At 41.0% G+C, this 23,485-nt stretch overlaps 1 protein-coding gene across 2 annotated transcripts in view; it reads right to left on the bottom strand.

The window, feature by feature from the left end:
* Positions 1 to 23,485, bottom strand: part of VCL (vinculin) — a 109,019-nt gene that overhangs the window by 5,856 nt on the left and 79,678 nt on the right. Inside the window, exons 9-19 of one of the 2 annotated variants that reach the window (XM_065922658.1) lie at positions 20,796 to 20,949; positions 19,934 to 20,109; positions 17,676 to 17,866; positions 16,248 to 16,447; positions 14,841 to 14,969; positions 11,073 to 11,222; positions 9,379 to 9,487; positions 7,962 to 8,264; positions 6,375 to 6,499; positions 4,482 to 4,667; positions 1,186 to 1,389 (exon numbers count right to left, since the gene is read on the bottom strand). In XM_065922658.1, coding sequence (XP_065778730.1) covers positions 1,186 to 1,389; positions 4,482 to 4,667; positions 6,375 to 6,499; positions 7,962 to 8,264; positions 9,379 to 9,487; positions 11,073 to 11,222; positions 14,841 to 14,969; positions 16,248 to 16,447; positions 17,676 to 17,866; positions 19,934 to 20,109; positions 20,796 to 20,949 — 1,927 coding nt within the window. The remainder of the gene's footprint in view (positions 1 to 1,185; positions 1,390 to 4,481; positions 4,668 to 6,374; positions 6,500 to 7,961; positions 8,265 to 9,378; positions 9,488 to 11,072; positions 11,223 to 14,840; positions 14,970 to 16,247; positions 16,448 to 17,675; positions 17,867 to 19,933; positions 20,110 to 20,795; positions 20,950 to 23,485) is intronic. The other variant, XM_065922657.1, reaches the window with a different exon arrangement.

The following is a 23,485-nucleotide window of genomic DNA, read 5'->3' as shown; positions in this document are numbered from 1 at the left end:
TTCATTATAACCCTCATGGGTCATAATGTACAAGTAATTTACTTTATGCCTTCAAAAGGCTCATCTTTTGGCTGAGAGCAAGCAAAAAGAGTAAATGCAGTGTTCAAAACTACCTAAAAGGCCAGGCCCTATGCATTTTTCCCCTCATGCTTTTCAGTTTCTAGACAATGCAGTGAGGCATACACAAACCATGCCACAGCAGGGTGCTCTGTGAGAGGCATCCACAGGCACCATGAAGTGGCTGACCATTTACACAAGAGGGTGTGTAACATCCCAGGCAGTAATTGAGGCCAGAGAGAAATCAGTTACGGGAAGAACTCATGAGAATAGGAGTATGTTAGACAAGGTTGGCTAGGCCCACCTCTTCCACTGCAGACCTGGGATCATTCCAGGATTTCATGACCTTGGTTAGAGGATAGTGTTGTGCCAGGGCTATTTATTTATCACCCATCATTCCTCAAAACCTTTCTTCTTGCAACATGCCACCTTCAAAGGGGAAAATCTAATGATCCCCATCCTCTACTCCCTAAGGCCAGAGCTCTTTTGGTTCCTGTCCCGCAGCCTTGAGTCCTCTCTCTTCCCCACTCCCACACCCTGGCCCACTGAAACCCCTGATCAAGCAGTCAGTGAAGCTCCCTTCCCTGTGGGTACCCATTAAGGCCAGCATCTGCCACACAGCCAAGTGCAGGACAGCAAGCAGTCCTCCCCAGAAACCCTGCCATGTAAAGCTGCTTCTCACCCTGATCAACTCTGCCAGAGCCATCAGTGAGAGGTCAGTGGAGAGGAGCTGGGGGTGGGGGGCAGGCAAAGCCCAATGATCAGGCCAGATGACCTCTTAATGGTCTACAGTGGTTCCTGACCTGAAAGTCATTGAGAGACGCATTCACAGTTTCCCAAGGGGTTTAAGGTTTCAGTGTCCGCCACAAGGTCAGTAAGAAAAGGAATCCTTTCAAAAAGTGACCCCATCTCTCTCTAACACCCAAACATGAATGCAATCCAATTAATCTGGCATTAGCAGACCTATGAAACTTGTGAAGCCAGTCCTAACAACAAGGTGCAAACAGACAGACGCCCACCCGGCCCAGACTCACAGGACCCGCACAGATCATGAGTGATGCAATGTGTCAAGGCTGCACATGGCCGGATGCATAGAGAGCAGCCCCACTGGGGGGCGCTCATCAGTACCTTACTAGACCACTTGGTAGCTTCCCGATGCAATGACTGAGCCGCGGCCAGAATGGGCTGGTTGACCGGCTGATTGGATGGCATTAACAGCAGCTCAGGTTCGTAATCGTCTTCCATGTCAGGGGGGACAGGGAACCCAACAGCATCAGCCGCCTCTGCCTCAGCTACAACACTTATACCCACCTTAGCGGCTGGGTTACCCGGCTTGGTCGATGGCAGGAAGGATGAGAAACAGGGACAGTGTTAGTAAGAGCAGTAGGGCTTGGGAAACTGAGCTTCAGCTGGTTTAGTAACCCAAGCTGACCTAGGATGGGAAAGAAAATGGATTCCCTCCAGGAGTCAGATGAGCCAAGCTCTGCAGAAAGGGAATTCTCAGCCTCTAGTACCAATCTGCTCATAGCAAGGGAAAGAGGCTTGCTTACTCCAGTAGCAAAGGTTTCCAGAGACATATTTATACAAAGAAAGAAACTGGCATTCCTTTTTAATACACTTACTACCAAAGAGTAATTCTTGGGTCAGAAGATTTTTGAGAAGCCAAACAAACAATCAATAGTAGCTTACTAACTTTAAAAGGAATTTAGAGGGGAAAAGTAAATGCAGCCACACAAGTTGCTTTGAACAGAACAAAGTGAAAAACCTGCTGACTCATGTGAACACTGTTCTACAGTTTCCTGGACACAGGAGGTATCTTGGGTCAGCTCTGCAGCTGCCAGACACAACTTTTTTTTTCCTTCTGGGGTTAAGAGTCCCAGAATCTAAAATGATAAACTGGAAGCAACAGATATCAAATCAGGAAAGAGGAAAGGAAAACACAATGCTGAGTGAAGAGGGCTTATCAAATACCCCACGATCACCTAGCTAGAAGGAGCCTCGAGAAGACACCTCATCCAGCATCCACCTTAGGGAAAACGTACTTCAGAGCAGATCTCCCTATCTGAGGTCCTCAGACACAATGCTTCACAATCTCACTTTGCACCTATCACTAGTACTGCCTCAGAAAGCTATTCTTTGGGTACAACCTAAATTTCTCCAATTGCATCAGCCCAAACTCAGTTTACACAGTTCACAGATAATTAAGGCATGAACTTGTCAACTGATCAAGGCTGAGTTCAGAGGAGCTCTAAGTTGATCCCCATAAGAGAATGGGGCCTGTGTGTTTTGGGGGAGACAATTAATTTAATACCAGGGATGGGATTCTGAAAGCCCAGGGAGGAGCAGGGAGATCAGATGCTAAGAATAGGTTGAGGGGGAAAGAAAATGAAAGGAACTGCCCTCAATGAAGCCAAACCACTGATATAAAGAATGGCAAAAATAAATAAATAAAGAATGGCAAACACTGGTTCTTTATATCAAACATCTCAGGGTATGTAATCTCAGATTACAAACATCTCTAACCAAGACAAAGTAAGAGTTTGTGTCAAGTTTTATTTAAGGTTGCTACAACTCCTAAAAATCTTAATCCACACAGGAAGCCTGCCTCCAAAAGCTGACTATTAACTTGGAGGACTCAGGGCCAACAAGTGGTGGAGGTACCTTCTAAATCCTTTCACCTAAACTGTCTCAACCAGGACTCATCCCCATTCCTTAAAGGTAAGGCCAGCCCACTCCTTCTGGGTGAGGTTCAGAGTCCCAAAGTGTACAAAGATAGACTGATAGAAACACAAGCACATCCCACTCCCCACCTCCCTAAACACACATGGTTCAAGTAACTACTGACTTCACATAGCTTGGAGTCAGCAACCCCCAGAGGCAAACCACCAGACACAGTCAGATTTAAGGATTTCTGGTGACAAATGGCAGAGTAGGATAAACATCTAGGCCAATGCTGTCCACCCCTCAAGTTTTATGTTTATCTTTACAATTCATGTATACTTTGTGTTCCTCTGCACAATGTATTTGGGTTTATTGTAATGAAATTTAAATTTTCTTTAGGAAATTCCCAGCACTTTCACTGTTGGGGACTGGGTTCGATCCCTGGTCAGGGAACTAAGAGTTCACAGGCCATGAGGCATGGCCAAATAAATAAATAAATTTTCTTTAAAATCTTTAAGTAAAACCAACCTTCACTGTCACCCCCACTCCAGTCCCCACATGCACTGGGACTCTGCTAACAGTCCCACGGGTATGCATGCCCCAGTTGGAGAGACATGATTGTAAAAGTCCACAGGTCAGCTCCAATACCAGCAAGGTCACCATTCCTTCTGTGAACCTAGACTCGCAGCTAACAGTTCAGAAAAATACAGAGTTAAAAAAACCAAGGTCAAATTCCCAGCCTGAAGAAAAACTCAAGATCAACTGGATGTGCGGGAGGTCCCTTGGGAACTATATTCAATACAAGAGCTTGAGGTGACAGACAGCATAAAAAGAAAAAGGAAAATAGATTTTGGGAATAAAGATGTAGGGTCATAGTAGAAACACAACTGACTTAAAACTAACAAATAAATTTACCTCTTATCTAGAAAGGCTACCACTCACTTTTCATCATTTAGAGCCAAATAGGGGCTTCCCAAGTGACTCAGTGGTAAAGAATCCACCTGCCGACACAAGAGGCACAGGCTTGATCCCTGGGTGGAAAAGATCCCCTGGAAGAGAAAATAGCAACCCACTCCAGTATTCTCGCCTGGAAAATTGAATGGGCAGAGGAGCCTGGAAAGCTACAGTCCTGGGACTGCAAAGAGTCAGACACAACCGAGCATGCACACGCACGCAGGCAAAAGTTATTCATGAGGCATGACGGCTATAGCATCCAAATTTTCACCAACCACATTAACATTTACACTTCCAGATCTGTTGGGAGTTAGCCTGAAGCTGTCTTGAATTGAAGGGTAAGATGATTCTGATAAAAGGACAAAGGACAAAGCTTTTAAGATATCAAATATCTGATTCTATGAGAAAAGAGAAGAAAAATCAAAGTATTTCATATAGCTATAGCAGAGCCCACAGAAGACTGTGCCATGTTTGGAGTGTGGATAATTACCAAGAGAGCATCTAACAACATTCAGTGACCCCAAGAAAGAAGAGAAATTTCTTAGAGACTAAATGTCCACCATCAGGGGAGCTGATACTCCAGAGGACAGAGGAAAGGAAGCCACAGGTGTCCTAGCTCTCACTTGAGCTGCTAGAAGGAGAAACCATCAAGTACCAGAAACATCTCACTAAATCACAAGAAAGAAGAGGATCCTGCTACTGGCAACAACACATACCAAAGCAGAAAAAGGATGATTTTCCAGAAACTCTTCCTGGGCTGTGTGTCTGGCTCCTCATCCTTTCTCAATAAGAAGAGCTTCATTACTTACCTTGCTGGACCACTTGCGAGCTTCATCATGGAGTTGCCTGGCAGCCATCATCATTGGCTGGTTAATCACCTCCCCGGCTTTCTGCTCAGGGAATTCTTCATCCTTCTCCTCTGGTGGTGGGGGCCTGGGCGGAGGGACCTCACCCTCAGGCAGAGGTGGTTTGGGAGGAGCAAGCTCATCTGTCAGCTAAGAAAGAATTGCTAGGTTATAAGTAAAGAACTAGGAACTACCCCACTAGAATTCTTTCCTTTCCTCTAAAAACCATCCCCAGCATATACTCTAAGAAAACCATACTTGAAAAAGACAAATGTATCCCAATGTTCACTGCAGCACTATTTACCATAGCTAGGACATAGAAGGAACTTAGGTGTCCATCGACAGATGAATGGATAAAGAATCTGTGGTACATATACAATGGAATATTACTCAGCCATAAAAAGGAACACGTTTGAGTCAGTTCTAATGAGGTGGATGAACCTAGAGCACTATCATACAGAGTGAAGTAAATCAGAAAGAGAAAAACAAATATCATATATGAACACATATATATGGAATCTAGGAAGATGGTAATGATGAACCTCTTTGCAAGGCAGCAGTGGAGATGCAGACATAGAGAACAGACTTGTGGACATGGGGAGGTCGGGATGTGTGGACATGGGATGAATGGAGAGAGTTGCATGGAAATGTATACACTGCCATATGTAAAAGAGATAGCCAGTGGAAATGTGCTGGATGACTCAGGGAGCTGAAACCGGGGCTCTGTGACAACCTAGAGGGGTGGGATGGGGTGGGAGATAGGAAGGAGGTTCAAGAGGGAGGGGATATATGTATACCTATGGCTAATTCATGTTGATGTATGGCAGAAACCAAAACAATATTGTAAAGCAATTATTCCTCAATTAAAAATAAACAAGTTTTTTTTTTTAATAAAAATAAAGCATCCCCAGAAAAGTCACCCACATTCACAATCATCCACACTGAGCACAAGGACCACCTGCTTCAATCTCAACAGAAGCATATTTTCTTCCTTTTTTCTTCACAAAAAACTAGCAGCTACTCTTTTGGACATACCCCAGGGAGGCATGCATGGTAATACCGAGCCAAAGATCCTCAAAGAAGATCTAAGTTCTGGTCTTAACTTCGGACCAGAGTTGAGGGGCAGCTGCATAAGCATGAAACTTCTCCCCAGGGCCTTGGGTTCCTCGTTTACCAATGAGGGGTGTCTAGACCAAATGACTTCTAAGTTCTTGATTCCAAATGTCAGGACTCTATTGATCCCATAAGAATCCACTCCCCAGAACAGCCATCTCCTGACTCTAACCACCCACCCACAGTCCACCAAATGGAAAGAATCAAATCATATCAAAAAAGAAGTGTTGGTGGCTAGGGAAGCACTGGTCATTAGCTATGGGCACAATCACCCAAATCTGTCCTCAACAAACTTAGAAACCTAAACATGGGAAAGCAAATTTGGGACATTAAATACAGGAAAGTAAATCAGGACATTAAATCAAATTATTGCCTTGATAAGCTATTCCTAAGGACAAGCTATTTCCAATATGGCTCTTTTCCCACTCCTCACCAGCCTACCCCACTAACTCATCACTCGTCACATTCACACTGACCATAGCCAGTTCCTCTGCTCCAGTCACTCCCCATCAAAGCAGACCAACACCACAGACTCTCCACTTACCCAGCACACCCAATGCATAAGCACTGGGTTAGGACTCCCCTAGATTCAAAATTAAAAGCTGAGTTGTGCCTCCGACTGAGATTCAAGTAAAATAAAACAAAGCTACCTGGTGACAGAGGCTCCAGAGCAGACTACCTCTCTGCCACTGCAATCCCAACACCCTGCTGCTCAGTTCTCCCCTTGTATCTGGGTTTACTTACTCGGAGCTGTTCAAGGTCTGGTGGAGGAGGTGGGAAGTCAGGCTCCTGAGGTTGGAAGGCTTCTCTGACCTTGGCCACAGCTCCTAGGATCCGGTATCCTGAGTCCAGGAAGCTCTTTTGCAGTCCTAAACATAGACACCCTCACTTTCAGTTGGGTAGGCCAGTACCCTGGAGCACTGTCTGTCCAGCAGAGGAACTGGTTTCCAGTAACAAAAGCTGGGTGTGAAGCTGCCAGTAAGAGGCACAGGCAGTGACTGAAAGGGAAGGGAGGTAAGAGCGAGGCAGATGCCCTGAGTCCTGCAAAGAGTCAGAAGCAGCACAAACCAGCCATTCCCTGTAGTGCTCAGGGGACCTTCTTGTCTGGACAGCTGACAAGCACTCGGGACATTCCCGGGCAGGAACACTTTGGGATCAGGTGGTGCTCATCCCCTCTCATGATAAAGCAGTCAAGAGATAAGCATGCCCCACTCAGAACAGGGGAGATGTCACTTTCAGATGGGGCAGACTTTCCCTGGGGTACTTCTCACCTTTCTCCCTACCTATTCCACTTGGCATTCAGCATATTAACCCCTACAATGAGCTGCTGCTACTGTATCCTGTCACCTAGAATTAAAGAATTTACTCAAACTATTGTTTTTGTTTAGTCACTAAGTTGTGTCCAACTTTTTTGCAACCCCGTGGATAGTAGCGTGCCAGGCTCCTGTGTCCATGGGATTTCCCAGGCAAGAATTCTGAGGCGGTTTGCCATTCCCTTCTCCAGGGGATCTTCCCAACCCAAGGACTGAACCCATGTCTCCTGTATTGGCAGATAGATCCTTTACCACTGAGTCACCTGGGAAGCCACTCAAACTATTAGAAACTCCAATTAGGAAACTGAGCAAGTCTTTAGTGATGGTGGGTTGAGAAAGCTAGGTAGACTTTGCCTGGGCTGGGGATGAAGAGGGCAGCCCCTTCTTCCCACTCTCTCACACTGAGTGAATCCTGCTCAGAGACGAGGCTAGAATCACTGGAGGTTCACAGAAGGAAGGAATTCAGATGTTTCCTACCAGAAAGGAGTGAAACATCTTCAGCAGCAATGAAAACATGATCAAAATTCAGCTAAAGAAAACCCAAATTCTTTGGTGTAGGATCAAGATAATCACCTAGGAGACCCACAGGTCAACTCAGGTCCTCCAAATTTGACAGAAATAAAGAATGGTGTCTAGAGGAAAAGCATTTTAAGAAAAGCAGAAGTTATGCAAGTGACATAAGTTAAGTGGTTGATAAATTGATTATTATGCATCTTTTGAGAAATTTCCAAAATAATGATTCAACAGGACAAGGAGCTATTTAGTCAGACTACATGAAGAAAGTACAGAGAAATTGCTCCAGAGAAACTAACGATAACCCTGCCAACACTGCAGGAAATATTCTGTCCAATATATTTTGAATAGAAAAAGATTAATCTAGCATACTCAAACTAGCACGCTCTAGTTTTTCCTTCAAGACTTTGTATGTGGGGGTTGTGGGGTACATCTTCTCTTCCCTCCCTGTCAGCTGCCTGAATTAACCTCTCAGGTTAGGTGAACCACACCATGCATTGCTTACCAGGGTCAGAAATGTTTCCTGCCACGGCCTTTGCATCCACCACCATTGGGGAGATGGTTTTGCTCAATTCATCAGAGGCAGCTTTCACGGCCTCACGGAATTTGGGATCCTCAGAGTTCTCCACCTCCCTCTTAGCCACCAGCAGGATTCGGTTGGCCCGACGAGCAATGCTGGTTGCCCCAGCAACCAGCATCTGAGGCTGAATGTTGGCCATGGCAACTTTACACTTGTCCAGGTCTTTTTTAATTGCTTCTTCAGAAGCATCCAACAGAGATTTAGTGTCAATGGCTTCGTCCACCAGCCCTGTCCGGAGAATAGAAATGGAGTTTAGTTTCTATTTTAGAAGAATAGAGACTCCAAAACCCTGATGCCCATTCATGTGAAAGTACAACACTCATAATTCTTGCCTTCAGCTCAAAATCCTTCTTACACACCACTGGAGGGTGGGTAGCGGGTGGGGAGTGAGAATGTAGCCCAGGAGGCCAAACAGATTCACAGCCTTTTTACCAGCCGTGGTCCCAGCCTTCTTATATCTACCACAGACACCCAGTAACGCTTTCACATGAGGAGGAAACCAGGATTCTGTCTGAAACCTTCACCACAACAGCACCACATTATCTCTTAAGAATGTTTTCTCCTTCCGTCTCACTCTCCAGCCATCTGTTGCTTGTTGGCAGCTTGTAGTGCCCAAGATGAGCCACGCGGTGGATTCCGGTAACCTTAACAGCCTGTTTCTTGTTTCTGTTACCTGTCTTCAGATGCCCAAGGAGCTCCACTTTCATCACTGGCTGCTAAGGACCCCTGTCCCAGCAGGTCGTGCAGGGAAGCTGAAGCGCCTACCTCCCTCATCTCTTCCTCTCCCATCCCTCCCTCCACAGAGAATGAAGATTCAGAGATGCCACTTCAACTGCACAGACACAGGTCTGTTGGTTGTTAGTTTCTCCTTTAAAAAAAAAAAAACAAAAACAAAAACTACGTAGTTGATAAGTTGGAGGAAATTCTGAGACAAGTTGTATTAAATGGTAGCTATTGTGGTTCCTTGAAATGTGAACCCATTGAAAATGACAGGAACACTTATTGTATCCACAACACTGCCTCTCAGCCTCTGAAACCAAACCCTGGCTCAGACAGAGAAAAGACACTATTCAGAGAAGATAGAAGCTGTAACAATAAACATCACACTGGGAGGGCGGCATTAAAATCAAAGAGGCTCAAAGAGTCTCTCTTTGGACAAAGTTGCAAGGCTTGAATGAGAAGCCGCCGCTGCTCAGAGGCCGTAATCAGGGCCAAGTACACTGTCAGGCACATGACAGAACCTTTATCCAATTGCAGCTCAGTAACATAACCGGTCCTGCTTGAGTTTCTCAGAGCTTGTCTCTCATGGATTAGACAGCAAGAATTTTGCACACAACTCTACCTGTCATTTTTTCAACATTATCGATCCACTGGTTCTTCATGGTCTCAAAATGTTCATAAGCAGCTTGATTTCCAGGATTCCTAAGTAAGATGCGAGCGGCTGAGACCACCTGGGAATGACAAACAACCTTGAGCACCTTCGCACTCAAACATAAGCCTTGAGAGAAGCCTCCCCCTCTTCACCTGCAGGTGGCACTATAAGGCCAAAAGTCGGCAAGTCTCCTTTAAGGACAAACACTTTAGTTTTGGTCTGAAAAACAGCCCCCCAGAATGGGCCCTTGGAAAAGGTTTTACAGTCACAGCCTGATTTTAAGAAGCTAATAAAGTAACAAAGTAAAGGAGTGTTTGCTTGATACTTCCAAACATACACAAAACAGACAAATAGTTAAGCCCTCCATGTCCTTGCATCTTAAAAAGCATCATTAAGAAAGATACTGATTACTTATAACAGATTTATGAATATTTACTAAAAACAACTGTCTATAGTTAACAAGGTACTTTCACATCTGTTATTAGGCTGAATCCTCACAACAGGCCTGTGAGAGAGAGACAGGATAGTAATTTCTCCACTTCACAGCTGCAAAAACCAAGACACAGAAAATTGAAGTCACTTGCTCAAGAGCTCTTAGCCAGTCAGTTACAGCTCTAGGGGAAGGAACTAACATTTACTGAGTATTTGATAAATTATAGGCTGTATAACATGGAAACATCTTGATTTTCAAAGCAATCCACGAGGAAAGAGTTACCTCCATTTTACACATGAGGAAAGGATTCAAGTCCAGATATGTCTCCAAAGTCCTGGTTCTTTCTGTAGTTGGTGTGTTAAGCCTACTGCTGTGTTTCTGTTTTTTAGGAATCTCAGTTTTATACAGAAATTCTATATTTTATTCTTCATGTTTTATGGGACTTTTTCAGGAAAGTTAGATACACTCATGTTTTACGGACATATTTATTTAAAAAGCTAGACAAGTATGATTTTTCAAGAGAATCTAATTTGTTAACATGCCACATGGATAAAAGCTGAACAATGAAGGGACATGCTAAATAAATGTCCCGTCTCTGCCTACAAGCTCCCACCAAATCTAGTATCACAAATCTGTAAAGTCAAGACAGTTTCTAACGTAACACAGGCATTTACAAAATATATGTGAGTAAATAAGTGAAAAAAAAAAAACAAAAACAAACATCACACTATTTAGTGACACTGAACTGATTTTTTTTTTAAAGAACGTCTGTCATGTACTAGAACTTTAATTCCTGTCCAATTTGTTTTCTTTTGTTCCCACTCTTTCAATATTCTGTTCACAGTCTGGTATATCTTGGTTATATAATTAAAGAAAAAAGAAAACTAAGTATAAACACAACTAAAAATGTTTAAATACCCTCAAAGAGATGTGCGGAAAGGCATAAACTCTAAAATCAAAACCAACTAACCTCTCAAGATTATCAAATTTTTCTCTAATTCTTCATGGGAGGGGGTACTTTATTAGCTTCTTCTACTTTCAAAACTAATCATATCATTGTAAAAAAAATTCAAACAACATAAATATGATTTTATAGACACTAAGGGTAAATGTGGGTTTTTTCATGATATTTTATAATAAGTGTTCAAAAATGTATAGAAACTGTTCTGTAGTTAACCTCCTTTACTCACTATGGTGTGAACTTACATGATAAAAAGGGAGTGAAACTCACCTGGGGTGTGAGTTCTCGGGCTGTCTTCACTGAGGCCTGAATGCCTTCCACTGTTGATTTATTAGCAGTTCCAACAGCAGCCGCCTTCTCTGCTGTGGCCCCAAGCCTTCCTGAATGGTTTTCAAAGTTAGCTGCCCTCTCATCAAATACCTTGAGGAAAAAAACAAAGATATTAAGTAATTTTATTTCAATAAAACAGGTCAGACAGCCTAAGGGAAAATTCTCTCTTTATAAGTAGAGGCAGCAACTGCTTGAGCAAACTTCAGGAGATGACATCAAACCCCAGCTAATAAGACAACAGTCACACATTGAGTCCTGGCCTTGCCATATCTCCTCAGAGATTTGGTCATTAGCACCACATGTATGCAGACAAGTGCACACACACCCTTGAATTTCAGTTCAACTAATGCTTACCAAGTGCAAACAAGACATATAGAGCTGTGGGGTCTTCAAGCAGAAGTTCACAGCATCCAAAGACTTAATCCCCCTTTCCCAAAGGCTTATCCTCTAGTGTGAAGAGGTCAGAAAAACCTACTCCAGGTTGGTGGCTGAATGTGTTACAGGCCAAGACAATCCACGGAGTCCTAACCAGAGGCCCCACCTCCTCAGGGCAGCTCCCCTCACATATCCCATTACCATTAATGCTGTAAAAGTTCTGCCCCTGACCTCCATAGGAAAAACGATAGCTGGTGCTCACACCCAGGCCTGACACAAGGGAAATACGGCTGATTTCCATGATCCCAAAGCAAAACTATCTACTGAATTGTTCATTCAGTTCACACATCTTCTTCAGCATGGATGTTATTCAAAGTCGAATACGTTGAAGGGGACAAATGAACTTAGAGAACAGAAGTTCCTCTGTCATTTGTCTGAATAACATTATGAGGATTGACACTCACCAGCAGTCCTGGGTGACACTTACACTATACACAGAGCACGTCGGGAGTGCCTAGCAGAATCTACCCTCCTCTCTACCTCCTCCAGCTCTACCTGCCTATACTTGGAGTCAAGTTCTGGCTCCTAGCAGATAATATCTAAAGGTCTCTTGGCCCAAAAACAGGCTCCTCATTGCCAGGGTTCTATGTTTACCCCACTCAAGTCTCTTCTCCATCCTGGCCCCTTGTTTGGATTCAGCCATTAATGGGTTCTTGCCATTTAATGCTCAGAATCTCTTCCTAAATCTCTGATCTCCTGGTCCTCTTCTCCTGGCCTCCATCCTTATTTCTTTTCTTATCTGGTCTTCCTACTCTGAATATACAAGGCTTTGGCTGACTTTTGTCAACCATCTCAATCCCAGACCATGTCTGCTGCTCCCTCTGACTTAATCTAGCTTGCTTTTCTTGTCACGCAACCAAAATTTACTGAGCACTTACTATGTGCCAGGCTCTGGAACAGGTGATGAAGATACAAGGATGAGTAAGATATTATTTCTGCATCTCAAGGAGCTCACATCCTAGCAGGGTTTAAAAGGCCCATAAACAGATGCCTATAATAGTTATGTGCTATCTGCAATAATAAATTTAAGCATTGATACTTGGGAGGAAAAAGGCACTTAACCTATCCAGGAAGAAAAAGATACTAGAATAAAGGATAAATAGAAATTAGCCAAAAGAGATGATGGGGAAGATAATTAGGTGGAGAGACAGAGAGAACAAAGACATGGAGAAAAGAAAGGACAGAGTAGGCAGGAAACTATAAGCAAAGAGGTATTTATTGCTGGGACATGAACTGAAGGGACGGGCTTTGTCGGAAACAGGGGTAAGGAGAATATTAGAAGCCAGATCACAGATGCTGGCTTTCTCTTATGCGAAAAGGAAGGACCACTGAAAGGTTTAAGCAGGAAAATATCAGGCTGAGACATGTAATTTTATTTTATTTGTGCCTTAGTGACTGATTCAAAGACCAGTCACAGCTGCATAGTCACACAGGCAGCAAGGGACAAGGATCAGAATTACAGCTGTGGCAACATGAATAGAAATTAGAATTTAAGACATATTTGTGAGATCAAATTGGCTTATCTGACTTTATTGATGAAGGGAAGAGTCAGTGGCAACTCACAAATTTCCAACAGGAAGAAAACAGGACAAAACATGCTGTGGTACCCAGCAGTATCTAGGTAGAGATTACCAGCAGAGTTTGCCTACTCATCTGACACCGAGAGATGTCTGGAATGAAAAAAAAGCAAATTACCCCAGACTAAGTGAACCATGAGCTGAACTGCCCAGGAATCAAGGCTACAGAACAAAAATAGGGGTTGTTAGCAAATAAGAATAACACAAACCTCTGCCCACTGTTCTACACTGTCTTGGGTGCCTGACCCAACTCCTTCTCCTTCACTGCCAGTACTACAGAGTCTAGAAAATCAAATACTTGCTTTCCTAGATTCCTTTGCAGTGAGGTAGCCTCGTGACAGAGTTCCAGTCAATGAAATATACACAAAGGTCTCCTGGAGGATTTCTGGGAGAGTGTTTACTTTCATTTATTCAGTGCCAATGATGTGCCAAGAATTGTGCCAAGAAATGGGAATAAAGTAATGACAAAACAAAATCCCTGCCCACATGGAGCTTTCATGCTAACATGAGGGAAACATACAAAGGAAAATGAGGCAAATACGCAACTGTTGAAAAACACAAAGGAGAAATAGGATGTGGAGACAAGGAAATTCCTTGGGCTGGGGTTGTCTCTCAGGTGGTGACCCCAAAGTGATGTTTCAGTAGAGAGCTAAAGAAAGTGAGTGAACAGTATTTGCAGTTATCTGTGGAAGGACCAGAGAAGATAAGAGCAAGGGCATCAATATTAGAACATATAAACATAAACAAGAAATACTGGGAATACAACACAAGAAGGTCAATGCAGAGAGAGGAGCATGAGAGGGATAAGAGGTAGCATATGAGGTCAGAGAAGTAGATGGGGGACCATCTCAGATGCAGTGGTGTGACAAAGATGCTGGTATCAACTCACACAAACTCCTAAGAGCCAGAAGTGCCCATCTCTTCCCAATTCTGCTTACAGTGACTTCACACTGAACCAGTCATTGTGGGAGTATTTACATCATGAAAGTCAACGAACTTTACAAATCAGTCTTTTGTTTTTTGTTTTGTTTTCTCCTCGAGAGCTGGTCTACCAGCACATCACTGGCCTTACTGTTCATTGTAAGGACTCAGGCTTCACTCTGGGACAGAGAGGAGTAATCTGAAGGGTTTGAGTAAAAGAATGACATCAAATGTCTTAAAAGAATTGTCCCGACTTCGATGTCAAGAATAAACTGTCCTAAGGACACACTGAAGGGACAGTTATGACTAGAGGGACTATTATGCCGGTTATGACTGGGGTGACCCCAGTTCTCATTTCTTACTGCCTTGAACATAATGCCCAGGGCTACATCAGCCATCTCTATCAGGAAAGATCATGAAAAATCACAGAGATGCTAGCTTTTACGGTGTAAAGCTGCTGAATCAATGCCAAGGCTACCTAGCTCCCTGTTTCTTGTTATATGATAAAAATAAAACCCATTGTCTTCATCTCTGATGGTCACGTCTTCCACTACTTTCAAGTGAAGACATGGCCTAAAGAGATTCCTAGCTGAAATACATGGTGACTGAAATAAGAAGTGGCAAGGCCATCCTTCTCTCTTCTACCCTTCATCCACAATTTCCCAACCACCCCTGATGTACACTGTAGTCACATTTTACCTTCACACATGCACACACACACGCGCGCGCGCGCGCAGATGGCCAATAGAAGAAATGGAAGACCTCAGACACCCACCTCTTCCCTATTGGGTGCATCAGGAGGAGCAGTGGCTGCCACTGCCAACAGCTTGATGGGAGTTGTGGTATCACTGAAAACATCTGACACCTCCTGAGTCATGGCCTCCTGCATGCGGGCTTTCAGATCCTTAAAAACATTGTTTACAAATGAAATTTTCCATAAATATCCAAAAAGAACATCTGCCACTGTCCTCTCTTCCCATTCATTCATTCAGTGTTTCTTTCAATGTTATCAACTGTGACTTTCAACTGCGTACAAAGCACTGAGCTAGCATAAAACAGGTATAAGAAGTGAATCTTGCCCTCTAAGTGACTAAGGACATAACCCACATTGCGCTAGAGACTGTTCCACCCAAGCAAGAAATCTTACTTCATTTCTTGATGGCCTCTAAGAAATAATACTAAGAATCACAGGGTTGAGCCCAAAGAAGACCATGAAACGAGATAATCCCTCACCAATCCCAGTGCTGGAGAGGCCTGATATGATCTCAGTAACTGTAAGATACTATGGATACAGTGTCAAATTTCTTATATTACTCTAAGTAATTAATTAATTAATTTCATATATTTAGAGGAAAGAAATCAATAATGGATTTTTTTGGATACATGATATTTCAAATAAATTTCAAGAAAAACTCAATAACTAATATATGTATCCATTTTCTAACATGGATCGAGAGAAGAGAATTCTCAGAAGTCATGAAAAAAACTCCTTTTCATGATTCACATTTAGTCTGACCTAAGGTTTTTCTTTGTTCCTTAGTTGCACCACAAGGCATATGGAACTTCTCTGACCAGCGGGACCTGGAATTGAACCCATGACCCTTGCAGTGGAAGTGTGGAGTCTTAACCACTGGACCACCAGGGAAGTTTCAATCCAAGTCTTGGAATAGATTTATACTCAAAAAAGTCTCAGTCACCTCCACTGTTTCTCAAAGTGGGTGGCATGCACTGACTGGTGATATCTAAGAAGATTTTCGGTGTTATACAGAAAAATGTTTTTATTTTAATAATTGTTTCTTTTATAGAATATTAGAAAAAATATAACTAGCTCATCAAGCTCCTGACTTCAAAATTATTATACACTTTTCTTTTAAATAAATGTAAGTTTAAAAAAGGAGTCCATTTTAAGAAAAAAAGCTGGCTGACTAAACAAGTGTAAGTAAGACGTGGTAGAGCAGATACGAAAGAGCTCTTGTATTTCTTGGGAAACACAATTTTAATTGCTATCACACACTGATAAGCTTTTTCCTAATAAACTCTGGATTTTCTTATATTCTTGATTGCATCTTTTTAACTTTCCCTAGACTCAGGAAATTATGTATTTTAAAAACTCTCTCCCTCCCTAGCTTTTCACTTACAGTTAAGCATAAGAAACGCAAGGATACATGCTCCCGAGCTCTACCTTTAAGGAGTCTTGGAGCTGAGACGCAAGAGCTCTCGCCTGAGGGCTCTCCCCTTCCCCTCTGGCAGCCAGGTCAGCCAGCTGCGCCGTCAGCTGGTCCACTCGGTCACACTTTGCAAGAAGGTCCTGGCGATAAGGCCCCATCATGACATTAGCCAGACGATGCCCTTCGGCCACCAGCCCTCGGATGGCAGCCTGACCTGTACCAGGAGGGAAAACACGGACACTCACATGGATATGGAGAGGCCAATCACTGTGCCATTCTGGCAAGGATTTCTTTTTTTAATAGTAACATTTAGTGGTGTGGTTTTTTTTCCCCACTAAATAAGACAAAAAAATTTAAGAAATATAAAAAATGTAAAAAAATATAAACCACCCATAATCCCATCTCTCACAGACTGATACATTTGAACATTTCCTTCTAGTTTTTTTTTTAATGCATTGCATGTTCCTCTATATACATACATACATTTATCTTCTTTAAAACTGGGATAAACTTTACATTAACTTTTATCCTGTGCTTCTTTTTATTTAACATGAGCATTTTTCTACATCATTAGATATTATTCAAAATTCATGATCTAAAATTTATGTAATATCTTATCATATGAACCATAATTGTTGGCAATTTACTTATTAAATATTTATGTTGTTTATATACATTCTTGTAACTCCTTAGAAATATCTCTAATTATTTCTTAAAATAAATTCTTATAAGTCAAATTGCTGAGTCGATGGGTATGATCTTTTTTTTTTTAAAGCTCTTGACATATAATTCCAAATTGCCATTCAGAAAATTTGTATTCCTCCACCAGTAAATTATACATCTGCCTGATTAGCCAACTCTGGATTAATTAAAATAATTAAAAAATTTCCAATGAATACAGCAAACGAAATAAATATATCGTTCAGCTTCAACAGGCTTGCTATCATAATATGACCTAAATTCTTATAGTTCCACTCCTAAAATATCTCAAAAATCAAAATTTTAGGTTATCAACTCTACAGGTGATTGTGTGATGCAGGAGACTTCACAACTGAAAATAACTTTGGTAGTTAAGTACCTTTTATTCAGTTTTAAAAATTATATTTAACTGTCAACTTTCTAAGGACTGTGATAAGAGAAAGAACTATAATAGAATGAAAGTATACATAAACTGGAAATAATTAGCTCAAAGTTTCAATTGCAACCTGAGGACTTTTCTACTTGCCTGCAACAAAATCATTTATTTGCTAATACTTTTGATTAAATCAAAGAAATACTACTGGCTACATTTAGAGATGGAGTCATGCTGTGGAATGACTTACTCACCAGTGACTAAAGAGCCCCTCTGTACCTAATCACAGATGACACAGAATCTCTAGCAACAACTTGCTTATCTTCACTGAAATAAATTTAATGAGGGCTAAGTGCACTAACAGCCTTACCAACTCCCCGGTCATCCACAGTAGGATTATCAATCCACCGCTGCGCTTGCTCAATCTTGCCTTCAAGGTGGACAGCTGCTTTGGCAGGTCTGCTGTTGGCCACAGCCCTATTTGTTTTAGTCTGTAAGTTCTGTAGGGCTGTGGCCACCTGTTTGGCTAATGCTCGGGCCTCTGGGGAATCTCCTTTTCCTCTGCAGAGAAAAAAATAGTCACCCTGTCACACCAAGATACTCTTTACATTGAGATGACTTAATTGATAATAGGAATGCTAATGAGATGACAAATTGCTAATGATTATTATTAACTTGACTTGAAAGGAAAGGGATTTATCTATTTGCCCCTTAAATAAGAAATTAATACTATAAATTCTGATTTCTTTTCCCAGTTAAGATAGTTAAATATGAGTTTGGTCATTCTGTCTCAACCAAGCTCAACCATCTGGTAAGCTGAGCTCAGTCAGTCATCAATAGATTAGCTGATCCTTCCCTCCAGCCTGCCACCTCAAGAGTATGACTCATTTTATAACTCAAGTCCAGTAGGTCATAGAAAAGTAAACCAGGAGATGTGTATCTGTCTCACTGATAAAACTGCAAATATTAGCCTACCTGACAGAATGACTAATTTAGATATCATCTTAAGAGCTCCTTTATGATTCTAAATTCTTATACTTTCTCCATTTTTGTAAAGCTGGACAAAAAAGGTAATTGCCCTGTCAGGAAGTTTTATACAAATACATATATTAGATATATATTATAAGTAATGATGGCATGTGGCCAAACATGAAGGTCTGCTGTTATCAGTGTCATCATTAATTCTCTCTTCATTAAGAAACATTAATGAGTACTTGCTATGTAAACGGACTTGTGTTTAGATCCTGAGAAGACAGTTTCCTACTCTGTGTATTTTTATATCTAGTAAAAATGTAAGCAGACTGTACTAACAAGCTAATATTAATAAACAGATACCTGAATTTGTAGATATTGTATTTTTCGTGTGTGGGTGCTCAGTCATTTCAGTCGTGTCTGACTCTTTGAGACCCTATGGACTGTAGCCCACCAGGCTCCTCTCTCCTTGGGATTCTCCAGGCAAGAATACTAGAGTGAGTTGCCCTGCCATCCTTCAGGTCATCTTCCTGACCCAGGGATCAAACCCACATCTCTTATGTCTCATGCATTGATAGGCGGGTTCTTTACCACTAGCACTACCTGGGAAACCCACTGTATTTTACAATTGTCTAGTTATACACTTTCCCACCTACATAATTTAAGACTTGGGGTATAAAGCAGTGACCCCCAATTGATTGAGCTTGATACCAAATCAAATCTCAGCTATTACATAAGCTGCTCTCACCCAACCTCCTGCCTAAAGTATGCCTACCCTGCTCTCGCTCATTTCTATTTCATAGTCTGAGGCAGGAGTTTGCTTTCTTAGCCAATATTGCTGTCTTAGTCAATGTAAGATTTGAAAGAACTCTAAAGTACCTCTTTGAGAAAAAGGTAGGCACTCTCCCATGGAAGAACAGGAACTGAAACATACAAGTTAAATGAAACACAGAAAAACAGGAACTGAAGTATTCAAGTACCTTGAATCTCTCAAGATACTTGACTATGGTTATCCCTGGAGAAGTGGCTAGAGGACTGAGGTGGGAGAGAGAATCAACTCTTAACTTTTGCCATTGTACACTTCCTTAATGTTGTTTTAGCATGTGATGCAATTGCTTTCTTTAAGACAGAAAAATATCATTCAAAAGGAGAAAGCAACACCTTTTTTCAATATAATCAAATAAGGCTAAGAAGGCCTTATCTGTCTCACTGATTAAAAAAAAAAAATCTTCAAAAGAAGCTGTGGTGAGAATATCATATTTAAGGATCTTTTATAATTGCTACATAAAAAATACACTACTTAGGAAGAAAGAAAATATTTTCTTATGTCTCTTCAATCCCACCCCATACACACCTATCTTTTCACAGCTAACCACAAGTTATTTTCCTCACATGCCTGGGAAACAAAAAAGTCACAAATATGGTGTAGCAGGATGTCCTAAGAAATTTAAAAAACAGATCCCAAAAAAGGTGTTCTTAGTATCCTAACTTAAATAATTAATTTAAAACCATTTGCCCTTACCATGTCACACAGAATCAATGAGAATACAGTAGAAGAGCATCATATGTGCATTCAACCTATAAAATTCAACTAGGTATGTGCTTAGGGGGGAAAAGGGAGGAGTTAAAGCATAATTTAATTGATTAAATACATACTGTCTTCGTAGATCTGCTAACTTAGAAGTCAGAGCAGATATTTCTCCAAGAGAACGCAGAATGTCATCTCTCTCTTTAGGATCATCACATAATTCTGCTATTTTCCGAGCTTCAGCCAAAGCCCCTCGAATCTGTTCTTCTCCTTCTGGCCCACCATTTGGATCTGCAAGCCAATTCTACACACACAGAAATGAAAAATAAGCACACTGTGATTTACTCATGAACCAATTTTATTCAACTTAACAAGGGCATCAGAAATATTTCAAAAATAATCACAAGGCATATCAGCAATAATGCTAGTCCTTATTATTTTACACTGGTTCTTGTAAAATCAAATCAATCCGTCTTTTTAAAACTGACTTTCTTCATTCTCATCAGGATAAAACATCTTCATGAGTTTTATCTTATCTTTGAATTAATCATACCTTATTAATTCTTCAGTTTCTTAAATATTTTTCTTCAAGAAATGCTTGAAAATCATTTTACAGTAGAGTAGTATCGAAAACTTTTAACCCTTCAACATTGCTATGATCAAATATAGTTGTAAATTCTAAGATGAAGAACAGGTTTAACATACTGTAATCCCCATCAGGAACTAGGAAAATGGTACTTAGAACACTTATTTTTAACTAACTGAAGTATTCAAAATTAAGATCTCCATTTCAAAATATAGATAAACATTAGTCTTAAGCCTGTGGTAGTAGGAAACATGTTAACAATGACAACTGCTGGGAATTAGTCATCACTTAGAAACACCCATCATCCACCCACAGAAAATTGGGGGGAGGGAGATACAGGATATTTATGGAACATTTCTCTTTGTCTTTTATTTCCCACCCCTCCTGAAAATCACCATTGCTACCTGAGCAGCATCGATCTTCTTTGCAATGCTCTGCTTTGAGTTGGTCATGGCTTCCAGCTTGCGGGCTGCATTTTCCACTTTTGCTGTGAGCACATCCAGACCCTGAGACACTTGCTGGGCTTTCTGCATGGCCACTGGTGAGGCTCCTTGTCCCCTACTCAAACAGACAGATGTGTTGCTGTTGTACTCTCTCAAAATCTTAATGGCAAAATAATACTGAAAGCACAATGTGTATCATTTTGCTAACATACTTGTCCTTTTTCCTTTTTTCCACTAAATCTGGGATAACACAAGGAAACAGAGAGAAACAAAGCAAAACATCCAAACCATCTTAAAACCAGTAGCAGGGACTTTTTTGGCAGTTCAGTGGTTAAGACTGAGTTTCCACTGCAACGAGCATGAGTTCGATCCCTGGTTAAAGTATTAAGACCCTATATGTCGTGCAGCACGGTCAAAACAAAACAAAAAAGAAAAAAACAATATCATACAGAAGCTTTAAGGAACTGCATAACCACTTTAAGACTAGACCTGCAAATTTTGATAATTATAATTTTCCTCTTGGTGGTGATTACATAACCAAACCTAATCTTTAGAGGGGCAAATGCACTTGTGATCTTATTGCTATGGAGGGTTTGTTACCATAGTAGGTATGCTTTAGAAATAAACAGCCCATTAGATTGTCTTATTTATGGGCAAATATACATTGAAAATGTTTCAGGAGGCAGCATGCATAATGTTACTGAAAGCACACTGCACCAGGACCAAGGAGATCTGTGTTCAAATCCTGGCTCCAGAACCTATGGAACCTTATGATGTTTAACTTCTTGGAGCTTCAGTTTTCTAACTTAGAAAATGAAGAGTGGGTAGGTAACAATACTATCCCTGCTTATCGAACAGAGTGGTGCCAAACAAAAAGGAATAGTTGAAAACAGTTTGGCAATAAACCAATACACATATATAACTATTATTACTACAGAACTGTCATTATTATAACCTAATGGCAATCTTAAATATCCATTCCTATGCATTCTGTAAGTATCAAAAGCAGTTAGTACTGAGGCAAAAGGGCATGGAGTGACAAGTTCTCACCAAGTTCCTAAAGAACTAATTTCTTTATTTTCCTCTCTCAGAAGTGGTATGCTACTACTACAAAAAATGATGCAAGTTAGTGGAAACTTGTTTTCCCTTTGTAAGAGACTTCCCAAGTCATAAGAAAGTAAGATATGCCATCTTTTTAGATTCATATTTTTTAGTCCACCCAGCCTGGTAAATTCAATGATAGCGAGTGACAACTCCATCATTTGGTCCAATAGCATGGCTGATCATAACCTGAGCTTCTGATTTTAGGATAACCTCCAAAAATCTTTGCTTCCTTTAATGATAGTATGGATTATGGACTTGTCATTCATCTATCTAACCTCTTTTTAAACTTATGTTTCTCATGTATACCAATATTTGAGGTAGTAAACTCAATAATATTTATTGCCAATAATATTTGTATATAAATATAGACACATGTTTTATTTATGCTTGACATCTCCGTTTTATGGCAAAGGAGTCTGAGACTTTTGGAAAGATACTTTTTATGTTTGTTTTCTTTTTTTTTTACTTTTTATGTTTTAATTTGCTTTTTTCTTTCAAATCTAATAATTCATGATGAGGAACTTTGTTTGTGCAAGAGTGTGAAAAAGTAAACTGTAAAAAAGTAAAAATATTTACGGGCTACATAATTTTTCATTCAAAAGAAAAAGTTTATCGAGTCCCATGGAGAGGAAAATATACATTTACAATCCTAGGTTACTGAAAAAGAGAATATCAAAGAGGAAACTTAACTGAGTTTCAGCCGCTAAACTGTTAGAAAGTTAGGCATATCTAAGAAAGGATAACAGGGAGACAGTTTTGCAATCTTTCATTGTGAAAGGAGATTGCAGGCGCCAGTGTGAAGCAGACTCACTGGACTCCTCACTGCTTCAACCTTTTCTCTTCATAGATTTATGGTCAATCCTGTATAGCCAACTACCTCGTTCTCTTGTTCAGATTCATCTTTCTCTAAATACATACAACTGTGTACTTGAGAATTCCAACTGAAAGCTGTCTACCACACTGTGAAAAGGCTGCAGACAAAAGAGGCAGCAGTGAGAAATTAGAAGAGCCAAGAATCTTGTCAAAACGACGTTGGCATTTCTCCGAATGGGAACAGAACTTCTTTTTGTCCTTTCTGTAAAGTTCCTGTCAGGCTCATGACAGAGGAGACTGCTTCACAGCAGGAGAATAGGCCCACTGCACTCAATGAGATCACATTTATTTATGCAGTTTCTTTTCTCCTTCAAGGTAAAGATTCTTACCCTGAAGCCCATGGAGCTTCCAGGGCTACAGTGAATCCATGAACTTCTGGAAATTACACATAATATTGTATAAGCATGTTTATATGCATCTTTTTTAGGTAGAGATTAATAGTTTTCATCAAATTATAAAAATGACCTTGGTCCAAAACAGGTTAGGAACCAATCCTTAAGAGCTGTATTTAGGACTTCCCTGGTCGTCCAGTGGTTAAGACTCTGTAATGCAGGGGACACAGGTTCAATCCCTGATTGGGAAACAAAGATCCCACATGCCACACGGCATGGCCAAAGAAAAAAAGGAACTATATTCTGAATTCCGTTATGTTAATACGTTTGAGGCCATGTGTA

Source organism: Muntiacus reevesi, chromosome 2, assembly GCF_963930625.1.
Source record: "Muntiacus reevesi chromosome 2, mMunRee1.1, whole genome shotgun sequence".
NCBI classification, from domain to species: domain Eukaryota; kingdom Metazoa; phylum Chordata; class Mammalia; order Artiodactyla; family Cervidae; genus Muntiacus; species Muntiacus reevesi.
Note: the sequence above shows the minus strand (reverse complement) of the source record. Positions and strands in the feature narration are given on the sequence as shown.